A 19,641-nucleotide genomic window follows, 5' to 3' on the forward strand; every position below is an offset into this window, starting at 1 on the left:
TTCCGTCGAAATTTCCATCGAAAATTTCCTCGAAACCGAAATTTTACTCATTGGGTCAATTAACTTATGACAGCTGCCCATTCTCATGCCTCTTGCTGAAACATTTTTCATTCTTGTGAATATCATTTCCTCTCTTTCTCCTCGTGGGACCCAACACTTTTTCAACCAATCGCTTTTTTTCACTTTGTTTTTTATTTTTTTTACCCATATTTTTAAAATTGTGAGTCTACTTTTTTCTTGAGTTTCTCAATAACAATTGCTAACTTTTCTGCTATATATAGTGAAAAATTTAACAATAGTATAGTAGATGCTAAATTTAGCTATATCATTGTAGTGAGCTTTTTTATCAATTCAGCTATATTTAACATATAACATAGCATTTAGTCATATCATTATACATGCTCTAAGTACTAGTAAAGCCAAAAATTTTGGCCAAAATTTAATAGAGGTTAAAGTGCGAGGGTTTTTTTTCCTAAAAATGAACCATTTTTTATCGAGGGTTAATTGCAGTTATAAACTTATAGTACTTGAATTATTGTCCATGTTCCACTTTTGTCCTCAAATTAAAATTATATCAAAATGGTGCTTAAATTTCTAACCTATGGCACTTTGGTCCGAACATCAACTTTGTTAATTTTTTTATTTATTTTAGGGCAAATTACATAAAAGTACCTCAACTAACCACCCTATTTCACTTGAGTATCCTAATAAAAAAAAGTTGCTCGTAGGTACTTCAATTATTGATTTTGCACACCCAGGTACCTTCGTCAACTATTCCGTCAAGAAAGCCGTTAATTGTCCACGTGGCACACTGACATACCTTTAAAAAAATGTCATGTAGACAAAAAAATAATAAAAAATGAAATAATTATTTTAAAAAACTAAAAAAATAAAAAAATAAAAAATGGAGCACTGTTGTAGCACCCCTCCCTCCGAGACCTACCCAACCTAGCCACTCACCCCCCGACCTCAGCCACCTTGTCGCCGACCCCAGCCATCACGCCGCCGACCCACCTGGCCATCTACCCTCTGTTTCCCCGCCCTCTCCTCTCTCTCTCTCTCTCTCTCTCTCTCTCTCTCTCTCTCTTTCTCTTTCTCTCCGAAGTGGTCGAGGAATCAAGGACGAGAAATTAAGATGGAAGCTATCATAGAGTGAGCTGGAGGGGTCAGCAATGATCCTCTGAATGTTGGAAGGGTTGGGGTTGGGCTGGGGTTTCGGAGAGAGAGAAGAGAGGCGGGGAAACAGAGGGTGGGTGGCCAGGCGGGTCGGCGGCGTGGTGGTTGGGGTCGGCGACAAGGTGGCTGGGGTCGGGAGGTGGGTGGCTGGGTTGGGTAGGTCTCGAAATGAGGGGTGTTGCAACAGTGCCCCATTTTTTCTTTATTTTTTAGTTTTTTTAATTTAATTATTGTGTTTTTAATTTTTTTTAGTTTTTTAAAATAATTATTTCATTTTTAAAGTTTATTTCATTTTTTATTATTTTTTGTCCATGTGACATTTTTTAAACGGTATGTCAGTGTGCCACGTGGACAATTAACGGCTTTCTAGACGGAATAGTTGACGGAGGTACCTGGGTGTGCAAAATCAGTAATTGAGGTACCTACGATCAACTTTTTTTTTATTGGGATACTCAAGTGAAATAGAGTGGTTAGTTGAGATACTTTTGTGTAATTTGTCCTTTATTTTAAGAGTAAAATCCAATCTCCTACCACCTCCCCACTCTCTTCAATGTCTCCATCAATTCATCATTCATCATGCCAATTGCGAAGGCCATTCTTACCGAGGCCAAGCTCCAAAGCTTCAATAAGCTCTTCCTTTTTCTTATCTTAACCCAATCCAAATAGATTGAAGCCATACATACCTTGTTGGAGAAACTATGCAGTAAAGATAAATAGATAATAAAAGAAATGAACTTTATTAGAGCTTTGGAGCTTGGTCTTTGCGGGAATGGCCTCATAAATTGACTAATGAATTGAGGGATATGGAAGGGGTGGGTAAGAAGTTGAGGAACTACGTCAAAGTGGATAGATGATCTTTTATTTTAAATAAACATAAAAATTAACAGAGTTTATGTTTTAAACCAAAGTGACACATGGAAAAAAAAAATTGAAAATTATTTTGATACAAACTTTAATTTGAGAATAAAAGTATGACATAAATAATAAGATTTAGGGACTATTGCTGCAATTAACACTTTTATTAATTAACAATTAGTTTTTTGATATTTTTCTCTACTTTGAGAGATTCTAAATTTGAATCCTCGTCTCCCTCATAAAAATATATTTTTCATCCTTCTTTTCTTTATTAAGACAAAGAGATAATCCTAAGTTGGTAACACATAGAAGCAAACTTTCCTTTCAAGTACGTGGTGATGAGTCTGATGACTGATGAGAGAATGAAGCCACGGTGGCCGTACGATGCACCACACGCCAACAGCTCCCCACACGCCTATGTTATGTAACTTGTGTTATGTTATGCGCCAAGCCGCCAACCCAACCCGCTTTTATTTTGATGTTGAAGACACTCCTCCTTCGAAAGACACACATAGATAGGGATGTTTTTATATTTTCTTTTTCTTGCTTTTTCTGTTTTCCTTTTTTTGTTATATATGGTTTTTAAACTTCAATTTCAAATATCATTCAAACTCTCTCGATCAATTCATTTTCAATATGTCTCTATCCTGCCAACAAAAAAAATCAATTTCAATAAATATCTTCAAATTAATGAAATTTGAAATTTGAAATTCATAATAATGCATCATTCAAATTTATAGATTAAGAAGTGGTGGGATGACCAATGAATAACGATGGTGGTTTAGTAAAAATTTTAAAACTTATAAGGCTTTCATGAAAAAAACAATTCTTACAAGTTTCTAAAGTAAATGTTCGACACTTATTACAATTATTCACAATCAATACATATTATATAAATTCAATTATTCTTTTGTGCCTCACGTATCAATTTGATAGCGTAATCTCATACTGGTCTTTATTTTCATTGAATCATTCGAAATTTAGGAAAAAAATAATTTAATCCATATACATTATTTATGAATTTTATCAAGTTCTATACACATTACAGGTTTGTGTTTATTTAAGATTGGGAAAATGAATGTTCATTAATAAAACAAACAGAGAGGACGAGGGACAGCCCTTTAATTTCTTAACTAATTTATGTATGAGTTGTAAGTAAGTGCATCATCACTCACCTTCTTTAGTCCACTTGGCACCAAAGGATACCTTTGGGCTTGAGTCAAGAGACGCCATAAGAAAATTTAAAGTTCACTTTTCTAAATGCATATCCTTTTAAGGAAAGTTTTCTTTAAATTATCAAAACGTATGTTCTCAAAACTCAGGCTGGCGTACTTCACTATCTTGGCAAAACAAATTATGCTTTCTAAAAAAGTTAGGCTGCATAACCTCTAACAGGAAATATGCTTCTTTTTCCATAATCAAACTACGTTTTTTGGAAAATACTATTTATTTAAGTTTTTTTTTTTTCAATTTCTTTTTTTATCACAGTTTTTTTCCTCAACTTATGTGTTATGTTTTATGCACACCACATAATTATGTGTGTACGTTTATTCTAATTACAATCCTAAAACATCTAATAATGATTCCCTAGTAATTAGAGTGAAAATTTATATATTTTAGTAAGAGGAATACTATCCACCTTTACAATTTATTTTTTTCTTTATTATTCTTATTTCACAGTGTAAATTCATGATCGGAACCGTTCATTTTTTAGATCTATGAAAATTATTTATGCAAAAAATCAATCAAATCGAAAATTATTTGATTATGTAACTGTGATCATATAAACATACAGTTTTAGTAACAATTTGATTCACCATTTGTTTATTTAATAACAATTACATGCCCAAACAATTTTTGATTTAGTTGTTTTTTTGCAAAGATCATCTTCAAATAATTATCTAAAAAAATAAACAGTTTTGATCATAAAAATATAATGTGAAATAAGAATAATAAGGAGAAAGTCAATGAAGAAGGTGGATATCATTTCCATTTTAGTAATTAATTATAAGAAGTATAGTCCCTCGTTTTTATTCTTTAATGAAAAATATAGACCATTGTCAATAGTATTTGAGAGGGCATTTTTTTGGTTGTAGACACCAATGAAATAAAATAAAATTCCCAATATATTCCCATCACATTAGAGTATTAGACAAATCATCTTCTAATACACCTTTGAGGCATTGACAACTCATAAGCTTGTATTTATATCGAGTTTGAATATTTTATATTTTGTCAAATAAAGAAAGAGAAAGTCAGGTGCGAGAGTGAATATGCAAGTATGAAACCAAATTGGAAAGGTCCATTAATCAACATGTGAATGAATTACCAGTGGAATATTCCTACAATACTTTAAATTAAAAAGCTTTCACATTTTCTTGAAGAGGAAATTACAGATTTAGTCCAGTTATTTTATAACTAGTTCAATTTTGGTCCACAATCTTTTTTAAGTTCTGTTTTGGTTCACTAATTGTTTCACTTGTTCAATAAAGGTCCAGATTTGTTTTCTCAAATTTGGCCTGCTTTTTATCCTATCAAATCTCACCCAAATTCAGCAAATATATACTTGTTTTAAAGCTATGCATTTCTTCTTTACAACCATATAAAGATCATTCAAATTGGAGTTCTAAAACTCAAGATAATTGACCCTAAAGTAGGGTACCAAAAACTGCCAATTTTTCAAATTTCACCAAATCTCAATTCTCTTAAATTATAATACTCCAAATTTGTTTTTATGACTAAGAAATGATGAAATATAGCTTATACTTCAATTATAATTGAAGAAAACACAATCCAAAAGATTTAAAGTCACAAATCTGGACCTTTATTGAACAAATGAAACAATTAGTGGACCAAAACAGAACTTAAAAAAAATCGTGGACCAAAATTGAACTAGGTATAAAATAAGTGGACCAAATCTGTAATTTCCTCTTTTCTTGAATGATGGGACTCATCTCACACTATCTCTTAATTAACTAGTGGATTATCCTTACTTTGTTTTTTTTGGCCACCGGATTATCCTTCGTTAACCTAACTTAAAAGACAACAATTCACTGAAAGATTATATTGCAAGATGAATCCAACAATATAATTTTTAACTTAAACTCGTACCAAAAAATATATATATGTAGAAAAATAAAGTTATGATTTTGTTTAAACATAATTAGGCTAGTACACAATAATTTGAATGAATTGAGAACAGTGAACACCATATCAGTATAATATGCATATTATGTATTACAAATTTACAATCACACACAAAATTATTCATTACACAATAATTTAAAGTACAAAAATAAATGGCAACTACCTAAAGATATTATGGTTTAGTATAAGCTGATGCGGCTTATCTATTATCCAAATTTTATCACGTTATCCTTTTCATAATTCATCATCAAATTTTACCATATATAGTCCGGATAAGTGTTTAATCAAATGGCAAACTTTCCTTTTTTTTAATATTAAATAAAATTAATCCATTAAAAACACCAATGCTATTGAACATCAAATTCAATTTAAATACAGTTGAATCCACCCCACCACCATCATAACCCAAACCCAAACCCAAATCCAAATCCAAATCCAAACCCAAACCCAAACCCACTCTCCCTCAATCATTCTCCACTCCTTTTTGCTCCTCACGTCCAATCATCATCACTCTCTCTCTCTCTCTCTCTCTCTCTCTCTCTCTAAACAAATTCCAATTAGTTTTTAGAGAGAGAAACTAGCAGCAGTGGCAAGGAACACTGTTTCTCTCTCTCACTAGCAATCCTCTCCCTCTGATCGTCTGCACTGTGAAGCTCTAGGGCTTGGCTTGCCTTTGTACGTCTTAAGGTACTTTCTGTTCTCAATTTTATAGTATTTTGCAAGTTTGATCAAATGGGTTTGTGGACTTGCATAGTTTTTTTAGTGCAGTAGTTGCCGAAGTTTGTATATAATATTCCTTAATTTTTCTCGTTATTTATTAAGGTCTTTGGTTGGGCTTTAACTTATATAAAATATGGCCAAATTGCAAAGTTTATCGAGCTTGTTGGTATGTATATGCCAACCGTGCTAAACAGTTTAGTCCCAAAAGAAGCAAGGAATTAACGGATTAATCAATAATCAGCGACCCCAGGAACTTAAGAGCTTAAAGTGATATGCTTTTCTAAGATTTTATTTTTAGTTTTATATTACTTTTGAGACGGTTTTAATGTATTCTATTAAAAATATGGTCTTTTTGTTCCATGTGAAAAGGTGTTTGATATATATGGGCTTAAGCTGGTTGCGATTATATGTGTCCCCGTAAATTGTCCCGTTTGTTGAGGAGGACACGTACCTACTTAACAATTTGCTGTTAATTTGTATCCCAACTCTTAATTAAATGCATTTATATGGTTGATTTCATGAATTAGGCGCTTTTTTTTTTTTAAGTTGTATTCTTATGTGGGATTTGATTTCTTGTAATTAGGGTGCTTACATTGAAGTCGTTTTTCTGATCCAGTTCTCTATGGTTTAGCGTTTAGGGTAATCAGATTGCTAAACTACAGTTCTACATAAAAATCAAGGTTTTCTGGATTTTGCAGGACTGAATATTAAACTAAATTTGATTCTCTGCCACTTTGTGTACAAGAACTTCACTAATTTGCTTAAAAAGTTAAGAAAGATTTGAAATTTATGCTTGAATTCCTTTACATTCTATAACTCAGTGCTATTACTTTGAATGGGATGATGAGTATGGGGTTTAGGTTTCTTTTAGACAGATATTACTGCATCTTTCTGAAACTTATTGCTAGAGAACAAGTGAAGTTTGGGTTCATAATAATCTCAATGTGCGTGCATGGGTGTTTTTCATTGACCAACAGCATACCTTGTTCTTTTTGGTGATAATGTATATCAGATTTTCTAGTACTCTGAGTTGCAGCTTTTCAATTTCTCTTACTGTCTTTACCACAACAGTAGTTAACTCTTATGTATTGTTATTTGTAAGCAGAGACGGGATGCAATGAATCAGTATTTGAACTTTTCATCTTCTGGTAATATTCCAATATCATATATCATATTATGTACAGACTATATGCAGTTTATTTTTCTGATTGACATGTCTGTTAACTTGTCATCTTGTAGGTCCTACTGAGATTCCAATGGTGGATGTACCTAAAGAAGCGGGTAGAGGAGCATGGGGGATTTTATCTGGATCTGGTTCCCACCATGCCTCAAGTGATGCTACCCTTTTTTCAAGCTCATTACCTGTTCTTCCACATCCGAAGTGTATGTGCGAGCTATTATATGAAGATTTTCAATGCCACATTTAGTAGGGAGATTCTTATATATTTTTGCATCCTTGCAGTGAACTTGAATGATACTGAACATGGCTGCCAATCTATTGATGATCTCTCGTCTGGCTTAGAGAAACTCCAACATAATTTGGAGACTCATGCAATTGGAAACTTGCTTCCTGGCGACGAAGAGGAGCTTTTAGCTGGCATAGCAGATGATCTTGACCTCAGTGGGTTGCCTGGTTCACTGGAAGACTTGGAAGAGTATGATCTCTTTGGTAGTGGAGGTGGTATGGAATTGGAAAATGATTCACAGGAGAGCCTGAGAATTGGCATGTCAAAAGTAAGTTTATGTGATGGTGCTCTTGGGAATGGGATGGCTCATTATGCTCTTTCAAATGGTGTGGGAGCTGTTGCTGGAGAACATCCATATGGAGAGCATCCTTCCAGAACATTATTTGTGCGAAATATCAATAGTAATGTTGAGGATTCAGAACTGAAAGCACTTTTTGAGGTAATTCAATTAAGGCAGAGCTCCTTATGTTTTAGCTTTTATGTCAGTACTACCCATATTATTTGTTCACTTGATCTGCTATGTCTATGGTCTTCATAAATTCTGTTCAAGTTCTTTGATATATTGCATATGCTTCCTGTGTGACATTATTACAATTTTCATGTTTTCTCTTAGATACTGGTGCATCATTTATGAAAACTAAAGAAGTTTGTCCGAGTGTGGTTAATTTTTACCATAAAAAAGTATTTGTAAAAAACTGTAGTTTGGATGCGTCTACAAAAGTAATTGAAAAGAAAATCTGGGGGCATCAATTGTTCTATAGCTTGTCAGACTGGCATTGATATGACTTGCTAATCCCCTCTCAAGCAATAGTGATGGATTAAATTATTCAAGGATATGTCTGACACCCAATTGATTTTAGCATATCTACAAGACATGAATGCAGAACTAGTTATTAAGGTCCGAGAGTCTAGTCAAGATGTTTTATTTTATTGGCCCACCATAAACATTTGTTTTTCTTTTATTTCATAGGCTTCGTGTTAAATTATTTATTTATATGTTTATCTATTTTGTAGCAATACGGCAATATTAGAACACTGTACACTGCATGTAAACACAGGGGCTTTGTGATGATATCTTATTATGATATTCGTGCTGCTCGAACTGCTATGCGCACATTACAAAATAAGCCACTGCGACGGAGGAAACTTGATATTCACTTCTCAATTCCAAAGGTCAAAATAGCTTTCCAGTTCTTTATTAGTCATTTACTGTTACCCTTTTATAGTTTCATCAATTTTGCATTCTTTTTCATATACCACACCAGGATAATCCATCAGAGAAGGATATTAATCAAGGAACCTTGGTAGTTTTTAATTTGGATACATCAGTTTCAAATGAAGACCTCCGTCAAATATTTGGGGCTTATGGCGAGGTCAAAGAGGTGATAAGTTTATCTTATTTTTCCTCTTCCATTTCCTGTTTTGCATTTCTTTTTTTTTCTTTAAACAATTGTCTTAGGTGCTTAACAATTTTTTTTGGTGTTCATTATACAAAGCAGATAAGGGAAACACCGCACAAGAGACATCATAAATTTATTGAGTATTATGATGTTAGAGCCGCAGAAGCAGCACTTAAGTCGTTAAATAGGAGCGACATAGCTGGTAAACGCATAAAGCTTGAACCCAGTCGCCCTGGTGGAGCTCGTCGAAAGTTAGTATATTGATATAAATGTTATGATTTCTTGATATTTTTTTTATTTGGACTAAATGTTGGTGTCTTTAATTGATTTTACATTGTTCCTTTTAGCTTGATGTTGCAACTGAATCAAGACCTTGAACAAGATGAATCTTGGAATTATCGGCATCCAGTGGGTTCACCGATAACCAACTCTCCACCAGGCAACTTTTTCTTTGAGACACTTTGTATCACTAGTGAACATATAATGCCTTCATCAAGATATTATTTGTGTATATTCTTTTCATACTGCATTTTCTTTTTTAACAAAATGCGGTCAATGTGACATTCTTGACAGGTAGCTGGGTGCAGTTCAGCAACCCCATTGAACATAGCCCTATACATAGTATTAGTAAATCCCCTGGTTTCAGGACCCTGAGTCCAACAAACAGCAATCACTTGGCTGGATTAGCGTCAATTCTGCATCCCCAAGTATCAAACACTGTGAAGGTTGCACCTATTGCCAATAACCAAGGAAGGGGGAGTCATGTGGATCATATATTTACCAATACAAACTCATCCCATGGATCTGCGTTTCAACAATCGCATTCTTTTCCAGAGCCAAAGCTAAGCCATTCCCATGGGACCATGCACTCATTTGGTCCTTCAACTTCTAGTGGTTCTGGTATGGAAACATTATCAGGTCCACAATTTCTTTGGGGAAGTCCGACTCCGTACTCAGAACACACCAATTCTTCGGCTTGGCCTCAAAAATCAGTGGGACATCAACTTACATCCAATGGGAAGGGCCATGCCTTTCCATTCTCAGGTCATCATGGCTCTTTCCTCAGCTCATCCCATCATCATCATCATGTTGGATCTGCCCCATCTGGTGTTCCTCTAGACAGACACTTCAATTACTTTACGGAGTCACCAGAAACTTCATTTTTGAGTCCTGTTGCCTATGGTGGAGTGGGTTTAGGCCCCAGTGGTGGAAACTTTATGATTAACATGGGTGCTCGTGCTCCGATGAATGGTGGCATTTCCATACCAGGAAACATGTCTGAAAGTAGTTCTTCAAGTTTTAAAATGATGTCCTCACCGAAGCTTAGCCCTGTGTTTTTAGGTAATGGCCCATACACAGGACTGCTGCCTACAAGCATTGATGGTTTGATTGAGCGTGAGCGGAGCAGACGAGTTGAGAATAATGGGAACCATGTTGATAGCAAGAAACAGTTTCAGCTTGATTTGGATAAGATTATCAGCGGGGAAGATACTCGTACGACATTAATGATAAAAAATATTCCAAATAAGTAAGACCTGATCTTTATAATAGTTCTCTCATATTTTTATTATTTTGGATGGTTGGTTATCATGATTTTCATATTTTTATCATCCTATAGATACACCTCGAAAATGTTACTTGCTGCAATAGATGAAAATCACAGGGGTACTTATGATTTTCTCTATCTGCCGATTGATTTTAAGGTAACTTTTGGCTTCTTCAAGAGTACGCGTTGACACTTTTTCTTCAATAGTTTAGTTTTCACCTTCTTTTCTCCTGCAATTCTTCCTTGAGTTGATTACAATGAATGATTTTCCTTTATGTGCAGAACAAATGCAATGTGGGCTATGCATTTATCAATATGCTATCTCCTTCACACATCATCCCATTTTATGAGGTGCTATTTATATTTATTTTATTTTATTTTTGCTCTTTTAGGTTTTGTATGTTCAATTCTTTGGTTTGTTTCTGCATCATTGTCTTCATTGAATGCTGTGCTGTGTTCGGTCTATTTCAGTCTTTTCTTTTACCCTTACAAATCTTAGTTTTAGCTTAGCAACTGACATGGTTTTGGCATGTTATACAAAGAAAAAGGATTTGTTACTAATGTACACTTATTCCTGTGATTCATACAGGCATTTAATGGAAAGAAGTGGGAGAAGTTTAATAGCGAGAAAGTTGCCTCTTTGGCTTATGCTCGAATCCAGGGGAAGGCAGCTCTTGTGGCCCACTTTCAAAATTCAAGCCTAATGAATGAAGATAAACGTTGTCGCCCGATTCTCTTTCACTCAGAGGGTTCAGAGGCTGGCGATCTGGTGCTTGAATTTCCCTGATGTTTGCCTTTTGAATTGTTTGTTTTGATACACACACACACACACAAATGACATGTTTGATATAATCTTGTGCATATTTTCTTTGTAGATCATCCAGGAACATCTTCCTTCGATTAATTTGAACATCCAGGTCTGTCAGACAAAGGAGTTGGACTCTGAGTTGTCAGAAAGCCCAGAGTTTGGCTCTGATGAGAAGCCTGATAAGAGTTAACAGTGTATTTGAAGCTGAATGTTCTCGGCCCAATTTGGTGGTGGCCGTGACTTCTAACCATCATATATGATAAGTGTATAAATTTAGGAGTCGAAAAAGGACAAGGCATGCAGATTTTGTATTGTAGTCCTTTTGTAGTATTTTCTAGGGGTTCAGGAGAAACAGTAGCAGCGTTTTGTTTCATGTCCAGTTAATGGCCTGATATGAGCAGGACAAAGTAAAGCTTATTGGTGAATCCAATTCTCCCAGCTGCCAGATGCATTTGTCACCCAGTTGTGCAGGTCTCTTATTTTTGTTTTTGTGACTTGGGGTTGGATAATAGTCTGCAAATATGATGTTGATGTAGGTATATGGGTAGATTTGTTTTGAGCGTGAGGGATGGTGATTTAACATGGGGTACAAAATTGTATAGAGGCGGACAAACATGCTTCTTTTTTTGGCATTCTTGTTGGTGTTATTGAAATGGGAAATTCAAATATGTATTTGAGATGTGAAATTGCACAGATAATGGTTTCCATTTTTATCAAACTTGAATTATTCAAAGACATTCAAATGTGAATTTATCTTTCTTTCAAACGTGCCTTAAAAAAAAGACATTCAAATGTGTATTTGAGCATCGAGATGTGAAGAAAGAAAAATGAGACGATCGCTCATGAATTATTGTCACTATTTCTTGACTAAAACTTCTGGTCAAGCCATGTCTAATTGCTATGACAGGATGTTTACCTATGTATTCAAGGTCCAAATTGGTTAAATTGATTTCATTAACCTCTCACCCAACTACTAGTAGGGGTGGGCAAACGACCCAATAACCCGACCAACCGGATCACGTTGGATAAAGTTGAGCCGATCGGTTTTCTTTCTCAAAATGTACACAGAGATAAGTTTCAATAAAAAATTTCTAACTTCAAAAAACTTAATCTTTCATATAAAATAATAGTAAAGTCAACGGAAGGTCCTAGCAACTTATTAGGCTACTTAGCTGTTACTATCTTGAATTCTGCAATTAGAGAAGTCAATTTTTATTTTTTATTTCATCACAATTCACTTTCTCTTTAGTCATGTTTTTCTTTGATAGTTTCTTTATTCCAAGGACAATGTACAAGAAATTGCAATGGTGCAAGATGAATATGCTTTGCATGGCATTGAACATAGATTTTACCATCACAGGAGTGCAAGTGCATCTAATAATTACACACCTACTTACTTTGATTGAGGGGCTGGAATGGTAGGACATTTATATACATCATCATCTGAAGATTTGCATTTATACTTAATACCTTTTTTTTCCATTCAAAGTTGGAAAAATACAATGATGAACTGCTGGAGTGACAATACCTGCACATGAGGAAGGATTGCTGCTTGACAAACCAAGTACAGTGTAAGTTGAGTAAAGCTGTGATAAATACTATGGTTAATCAGATTTTAAGTGTTTCAAGCAAAGATAGATTCCTTGGTTCAGACAACCTTCCTGATGCCATAAACATCAAGAAACTTTAATAAACCGAGATTCTGATGAAATTTAAGTCATCCTGCTCATATCTGCTTGTGATACTGACACTCTCTGCCTTTCCTTCTTTGTTTTCAGTGCAAGGTCAATGAGGAAGTAGCATTTAGCATGCTCTCTAACATACTGGACCTGACCATTCATTCTATTGAGAAGTTTCCTGGACATGTTTAGTCCAAGCCCTTCTTGTGAAGTCCACCGATTTCCTCCCTCAAACATATCTTGGATAAGTGCAGAGGGAAGGCCTCGACCAGGGTGAGTCATTCTACATGCCAAAGAAAATGACAATTAGTCTGCTTGGACCATTAACAATGGTTATAACCTTCTTCTAACATTGTTGTAATAAACATACGGATGTAATATTAAGATACCAATAGCAATTCAAATATGTTAATGGAACATTTGGAGAAATAATGAACAATAATGGCCAAGTGGGTTTGGCAGAGAAGCCATTTCTCAGTAGTTAACAGGAGGGACAGAGAGAGAGAGAGAGAGAGAGAGAGAGAGAGAGAGAGAGAAGGGGGGGGGGGGGAGGAACAAAATTGACTAAGAATAAAAAAAGGTGATAGAGAAATGGTTAAATAAAAAGATAACTCCTCAGGTCATAAATATGTTAAAAAATTACTTTAAAAGATGATAAGGACAAATACAACTGCTGTTAAATTTAGTAGTTGTGCATAGTCAAAATATGAACCAAGCTATGGTTGAGGTACCTGAACTGTAAACGGATATAATTGTTGCCCTCCTGTATTAACTTTAGACTAGGTGAAATTTTGATTTCAACCCATCCATCTGGGGAAGGTGCATGATGCACCACATTGAGCAGGAAATCTGACAAGACCAACTGAAGCCTGAGTTGATCACCATGCAAAGATAATGATTTAATTTCTTCTGGAATCTCATGTAACAGCTGCAGATTCTTTTCCCTCAGCGAGATCATTGATTGACTAACAATGGCATCCAAAACGTTTCCCAAGAGAAATTCTTCCATGTTCAGCTTCACACTGCTGCTATATTGTCACACAGGTTCAACAGTACACCAAAAGACTATATCATTTATGTATTAAGTGCTATCTTATGGTGCAATTATTTTAGAATGTTTTGGAGAAAAATTAACTGTTTCGAAAAGATAAAATGATCAATATGTTTATAAGAGAATATCCTCAGTGATAATGAAACCAAGAGGTAGGAAAAGCATTAGAATATGCATTGTGAAAAATGAAAATCTGAACCATAAAATAAGCAAAAAAAAAAAAAAGCTAAAACATCTAATAAAGAGAAAAAAGAAAAGAAAAAAAACTTCACAATACTCGGATGAGTTGCACTATCAAGAAAAGGAGGAATAAATAGATTTTCTTCACCGTTTTAATAATTTTTCTGCTTATTCTTCATGGGATGTGCTGTTGAATAAGAATGCCTTTCAAAACAAAGTTCTAAATAAGTACAAATCAATTGCTCCAGGTCCCATTTCTATTGTATATCTGTTTTATTTATTTTTTTATTTTTTTAACATTCTTCAGATGATATGCATGCATGCCCTTTAGAGAGTGCATTTTCATTTGCCTTTTCTGTGGGTCAAGAACTTGAGAAGACACAAGTCATGTTTGTTATAAAAAGCTTTGAAAGGTTAAGCTAATGTCAATGCTTGTGATTAAATTTTTTTGTGGTGGTAACAGTGCCTCTTCAGTGTAATTAAAAGTTAAAACCTATTGATTTTGTAAAATTCTCATTCTAGATTATATAATTATTATGCACATGGTGAAAGAAAAGAATCAATAAACTACAAATAGAGTTAAAGTGTTCACTTATGCATATCATGAACTAGTTAAGAAGAAGACTCACCCTTCCTCCATGCTTCTCATATCCATATCCTCAATGATTGTCATGATTTGTCTTTCGCATGCATCACTAGTGTCAAGAAATTGCTTCTGATATTCTGAAATAGCTGTATTTTCAAGGAGTCTGTGGGTAAACCGAATACCATTTAAAGGATTTTTCATCTCTTGTCGTATATAAGTTAACTCCTTAAGTTTTGAAAAGCATTCACTATCTTCTTGTCTGCATCCTTCCAAGGCCTGCTGCAGGTCAGGCAAAAAAATTTGCAAGAAGCAGAAACAACCAATTATATTCCCACTTGCATCAGTCCTCTTGTTTGCTGTTAAGATCACCTCAACAAAGTTCCCTTTTCTATCAAAAAACCCAAATGGAAACTTCTCAATATCTTGACCACTGATTCCTTGATACAATAGAATCATAAATTTAGTCAGTGTATCTTGACCTTTAAGCCGACAGATACCTCCAAATATTTCCCCAGGAAGCATTTTACCAATGACATCATCTCTTGTCCAACCAGTCAGCTTTTGCATGGCCGCATTCCATTCAGAGCAGCAGGTATTCTCGTCAGATGCAAAAATGGGTGGAATCAATGGGTTAAGACTCTGTATGATAGCCTTATAATCCCCTTGCAAGCGAACAAATTTATCCATAACAACTTTTTCACAAGTAATATCTTGACCCACAAAGCATACACCAACAACATTCTTTGCATAATTCCTACTTGTGCAAGTGTTGGCCACAATATATACCACTGAGTTTTGTGGAGGAAGCCCAAAATTTCTCAGTTTTAACTCAATATTCTTGTCCTCCTCACCTGGATTGTATTATAGAAGTTAACAAATGGACACACTGTTTCGGAAATTTAAGATTTAAACTCAAAGAGGCATATTAGGACAAATTCTAGGCAATTTTGAAAATTTCAAAAAGAAATGCCATGCAAAAGTCCAAAGCCTAAGTCATCATGTGTATCATTCAAATTTTTGCCAGTACAACTGACTGAACAAGAAGTCTTACTTAATGTATGAACCATCACTCAAAGAATAAGAAAAAAGATTTTTGTGTCCGACAAAATATTAAGAACGCAGATTCATCATGATGGATACCATTCCTCATAATGCCCTTGAAACAGGCTCTGTTTTTATCACATCAGTTTCTTAATTATACCACAGCCTATTTTGCCGAGGTAAAGGAGGATGTAAATTTTTAAATAAGGAAAATTGAAAAACATAGGATATTTTGATAATGTCTGTCAAGATAAAGATTTGACAGGGTAAAAGAAACTTAAACACTCCTGTCTTCACTAGTAGAAGGATGTTTGTCTGTGAGCAATAAAGCACAACAGTTGCACTAATAAGAAAAGTCATCTGCTCTACTTTGAGGCAGTTCTTTAGAAGAGTGAAGGCGAAGGACTGTGGACCAAATATTTGAGAGATCATAAGGTGGCCTTTTAACTTGTTGGAAGATATGAACATATGGTCCCAGTTAGGCATTTACAGTAGAGAGGACAAATGGATTAGTGCAACCACGCCATACAGCACAAAAATTCAAGAAGTTAGCCAAAAGAACTGATCTTTCATGCAATGGATGACAATAGAAGTTGTACAAGTTAGAAAGCTATTTGCATAATACTCGGTTAGTTATAAGCATGCAATGTAATATGCTATGACATTTGAGTGACATTAAAATCCTAAAAGATATGTACTTCATAATAAATGCAAGAAAAGGTTTACCTCGTAAGGCTCTGGATAAAAGATTTCCAACAGCTCCACGTGAGTCCTCATGAACAATTTCATTAACCAAAGACTTCCCCATAGCTTTGCTATCTTGTAATCCTGTCAATTCGGCCATCTTTGCATTCCATCCATTGATGAGACCAGCTGTATCAACCCCAAAAATTGGGACTGTAGCTGTCTCAATCAATTTAACCATTTCACATGCAACAGAACTGAGTTCATCCATGCCCTGCAACTGCATCTCAGTATCATTCTGACGGGCATTATTTATTGCCCTAGAACCACTTTCCTCCATATCCTGAAAAGAGTCTCTCATTATGAGCTGTAAAGAGTGAATTGCATTAATTTCTGAGACCTCCCAAGGCAAACTTCTACTTTTTACCACTTCAAGGAAAGCTTTAAATGATGATCTTGGGTGCATCCTTCCACCATCATCCTTATCCTCTGGATGATGTTTAGCTCCTCCCCATTTGACTTCCTCTGCAGTGTGAGACCTGAACCAAAACAAGAAATCCTTTGAACTGACTCTTGCAGTAGCCATACCACAGACTGCATCACCCAGTAAAGCTGCACCTGGGTAGCCAGCATCCGCCAAACTGTCAGTACTCAGACCTGTGGAATCCCCATGATTATTTAGCAGCCACTCTGCTAAATCTTTAACCTGTGATTCAGTTGGAGTTACACCCAGCAACCAACATGTCCCGCCATAATACAATGCAGCCCCATCACACTTCACAAGATTCATTATACTGGGAGATTGGGTCACAATACCAGAGGGGGAATCGCGGAGGAGCATGTCACAAAGTAAGGTTTGTGTTTTCAGAACCTTCTTTTCGGCCAGTTGTGATGCCAATTGAAGCTCCATGTAGAGCTGCAGCCCGAATGCTTGCATAAGAAACTCGCAAGCATAGCGAAGAGGAAAAGGGACATAACGGGGTGAAGTGTGATGACACACCACCAACCCCCAAAGCTTTGTCGAATCATTACCATTGATAATAACAGCCATCACCAATGAGGCAATTGAGCCCATGTTGGCCATGTACTGCCTGTGGCAGCCATGTGGTGACCGAAGGGTTGAATTGACCAAGCATAGAGGCTGCTTTAGTTCTTCACTTTGAACAATTCTAACTGGATTTGCATTGCAATCACAAATCATGCGCACACGATTCTGCTTGAACAAGAAACGGGCAGCTTGAGGGATATCTGTGGCAGGATAATGTAAACCCAAATAGGATTCTAAATCTGACCTTCTGATTTCTGATACAACTTCACCATGATCATCATCATGGAACTTGTAAACCATGACTCTGTCATATCCAGTAAGCTTCTGAACATCTTCCACAACTGTATCACATAACACACCAATATCTCCTCCAGGAAGTGACTGAAGCCTAGAAATTGCCTGAACCGCAAGTTTCTGTGACTGCACAGCACCTGCAAGTGACAATGCAGGATCACCAGACCTAGCAGGTTCCAAATCAATCACAATGCCCACGTCAATTCTATGCAATATAGCATAAAATGGCTTCTGGGTACTCCTAGAATACACCAAAATTGGGTTTAACAATGATATCTCCCTGGACCCAGCAGCTTTTTCCAGTGAAGCCCCGGAAGAAGGGGTAAACAGGGTTCTAGAATCAACTCCAATTAGACCCTTCAATTGTTTTGACTCCAAGAGACTATTCAAGCCCAACAATTCAAAGCAATTCTCACTATAACTGATAATTCTAAAAGTGGGTTCTTCAATTGCAAGCATGCAACCAAAGGATTGGACAAGAGCACCCCTTTGGAGTCTTGAGAAATAGGCAGTTATTTGCTCTTCAGGCACAGATTGTGGTGGATAAAGCGACGATCTTGAATAGTTAAAGGACTTACCAGACGCAGCAGACTGCTCAAACTCAGCTAAAAGGCCAGCATCTGCATTGTACTGAGCAATTGCTTTGTCTCTTTTGGCGGTGCTGGTGTTGTTGGGCCTCATGTTGCTTGCAGCTGATGATGAGAATGTTGTGGTGCCTCTCTCTCCGCTTTGAAGCTCCATTTAGAGGGTTCTGGGTAATGGGTGTTTCTCAGAAACTCATGTAGGTATTGGAAAAGCTGGAACTTTATCATCACCGTACTTGCTGCTTCTGTTGGTTGGTGATTCTTCTTGTAGCTTGCACACGTCTCTTTCATCGTTTTTGCAGTTTGGGTTTATCTTCCTCATCGGGTTATTATTGGTTCCTAATCCAACTAGTTTTGGCTGATCAGTCCCCCCCTCTGTCCTCGCTACCTTGTCTCTCTCCTTCTCTCTCTCTCCTCTCTCTTTCCCTTTTGTGTTCCTGCATTTTCCTCCATGCAAATTGCAAGACGCGTCACCACAAAATCAGTGCTTTTTTTTTTTTTCCTGACACAAAATCAGTGCTAACTGCTAAGTAATAAGTATAGAAAAGAACTTTTGTCATTTGTCAAGAACAGTTGTTTGATAGAGCATAAGTGCATAACTTTGATCAAAAGAAAATAGAAAAGAAAAGTTATTTGACAGAAGGGTGTTTCTGGGTCATATACTCATGAGAATAATTTACCTGTCTTAATAAGGCAAAGACAGGTGTTATCCAATTTAAAAAAGAGAGAGAGAGAGAGAGAATAAGAAATATAGAAAGAGAAAGGGGAGGGAATAACAGGTGGCAAAGCTGCGTTGGAAGTAAGTACTTCTTTATTCTTGTATATATATATATCTTTTTTTTTTTTTTATAAAATTGTTGGATCATAGTTCGGTCAAGTTTTACAATGATGGCCAATATACAAGATCTTCGGCATATACTCAATTGCTCATAGCCCAATATTTGATAGAAATAATAGTAAATTATAAAAAAATCAATAAAAAATTTCAATATTACAAATAAGTCGATATAAATTTTTTTAGGGTAAATTACACAAAAGTACCTCAACTAACCACTCTATTTCACTTGAGTACCCCAATAAAAAAAAGTTGTTCAGATGTACCTTAATTACTGATTTTGCACACTCAGGTACCTCCGTCAACTATTCCGTTGGGGAGGCCGTTAAGTGCCTATGTGGCACACTTACATACCCTTAGAAAAATGCCACGTGGACAAAAAAATAATAATAAATAAAATAAACTTTAAAAAATGAAATAATTATTTAAAAAAACTAAAAACAAAATAATTAAATTAAAAAAAGAAAAAATGCAGCCCCTTCCTCTGCCTCCCACCCCTTCCTCCGAGACCCACCCAACCCCAGCCACCCACCCTTCCGAC

General features: G+C 35.7%; 2 protein-coding genes across 3 annotated transcripts; one reads left to right on the forward strand and one right to left on the reverse strand.

Moving 5' to 3' along the window:
• Nucleotides 1-5,706: 5,706 nt before the first annotated feature.
• ML5 (MEI2-like protein 5) lies at nucleotides 5,707-11,855 on the forward strand. Its single transcript, XM_086249620.1, has 13 exons — nucleotides 5,707-5,865; nucleotides 7,004-7,046; nucleotides 7,138-7,281; nucleotides 7,361-7,803; nucleotides 8,379-8,537; nucleotides 8,630-8,746; nucleotides 8,864-9,015; nucleotides 9,112-9,203; nucleotides 9,338-10,292; nucleotides 10,383-10,467; nucleotides 10,593-10,661; nucleotides 10,900-11,079; nucleotides 11,186-11,855. Exons 2-13 carry the CDS (start codon nucleotides 7,016-7,018, stop codon nucleotides 11,306-11,308), a joined length of 2,550 nt encoding a protein of 849 aa, XP_086105746.1. The 5' UTR covers nucleotides 5,707-5,865; nucleotides 7,004-7,015; the 3' UTR covers nucleotides 11,309-11,855.
• An 839-nt stretch (nucleotides 11,856-12,694) lies between these two features.
• Nucleotides 12,695-18,897, reverse strand: PHYE (phytochrome E). 2 transcript variants are annotated; one of them, XM_086230134.1, is made up of 4 exons: nucleotides 16,382-18,897; nucleotides 14,658-15,465; nucleotides 13,529-13,825; nucleotides 12,695-13,080 (listed from the first exon to the last, which is right to left on the reverse strand). In XM_086230134.1, the coding sequence occupies exons 1-4, from the start codon at nucleotides 18,420-18,422 to the stop codon at nucleotides 12,831-12,833; spliced, it is 3,396 nt and encodes a 1,131-aa protein (XP_086086260.1). In that variant the 5' UTR covers nucleotides 18,423-18,897; the 3' UTR covers nucleotides 12,695-12,830. The 2 variants fall into 2 exon arrangements, with proteins under 2 accessions (XP_086086260.1, XP_086086261.1); XM_086230135.1 differs by having other exon boundaries at nucleotides 13,529-13,822; nucleotides 16,382-18,896.
• Nucleotides 18,898-19,641: the final 744 nt, after the last annotated feature.

The sequence above is a fragment of the Dryas octopetala genome, chromosome 1, assembly GCF_963921425.1.
Source record: "Dryas octopetala chromosome 1, drDryOcto1.1, whole genome shotgun sequence".
In the NCBI taxonomy this organism is placed as follows: domain Eukaryota; kingdom Viridiplantae; phylum Streptophyta; class Magnoliopsida; order Rosales; family Rosaceae; genus Dryas; species Dryas octopetala.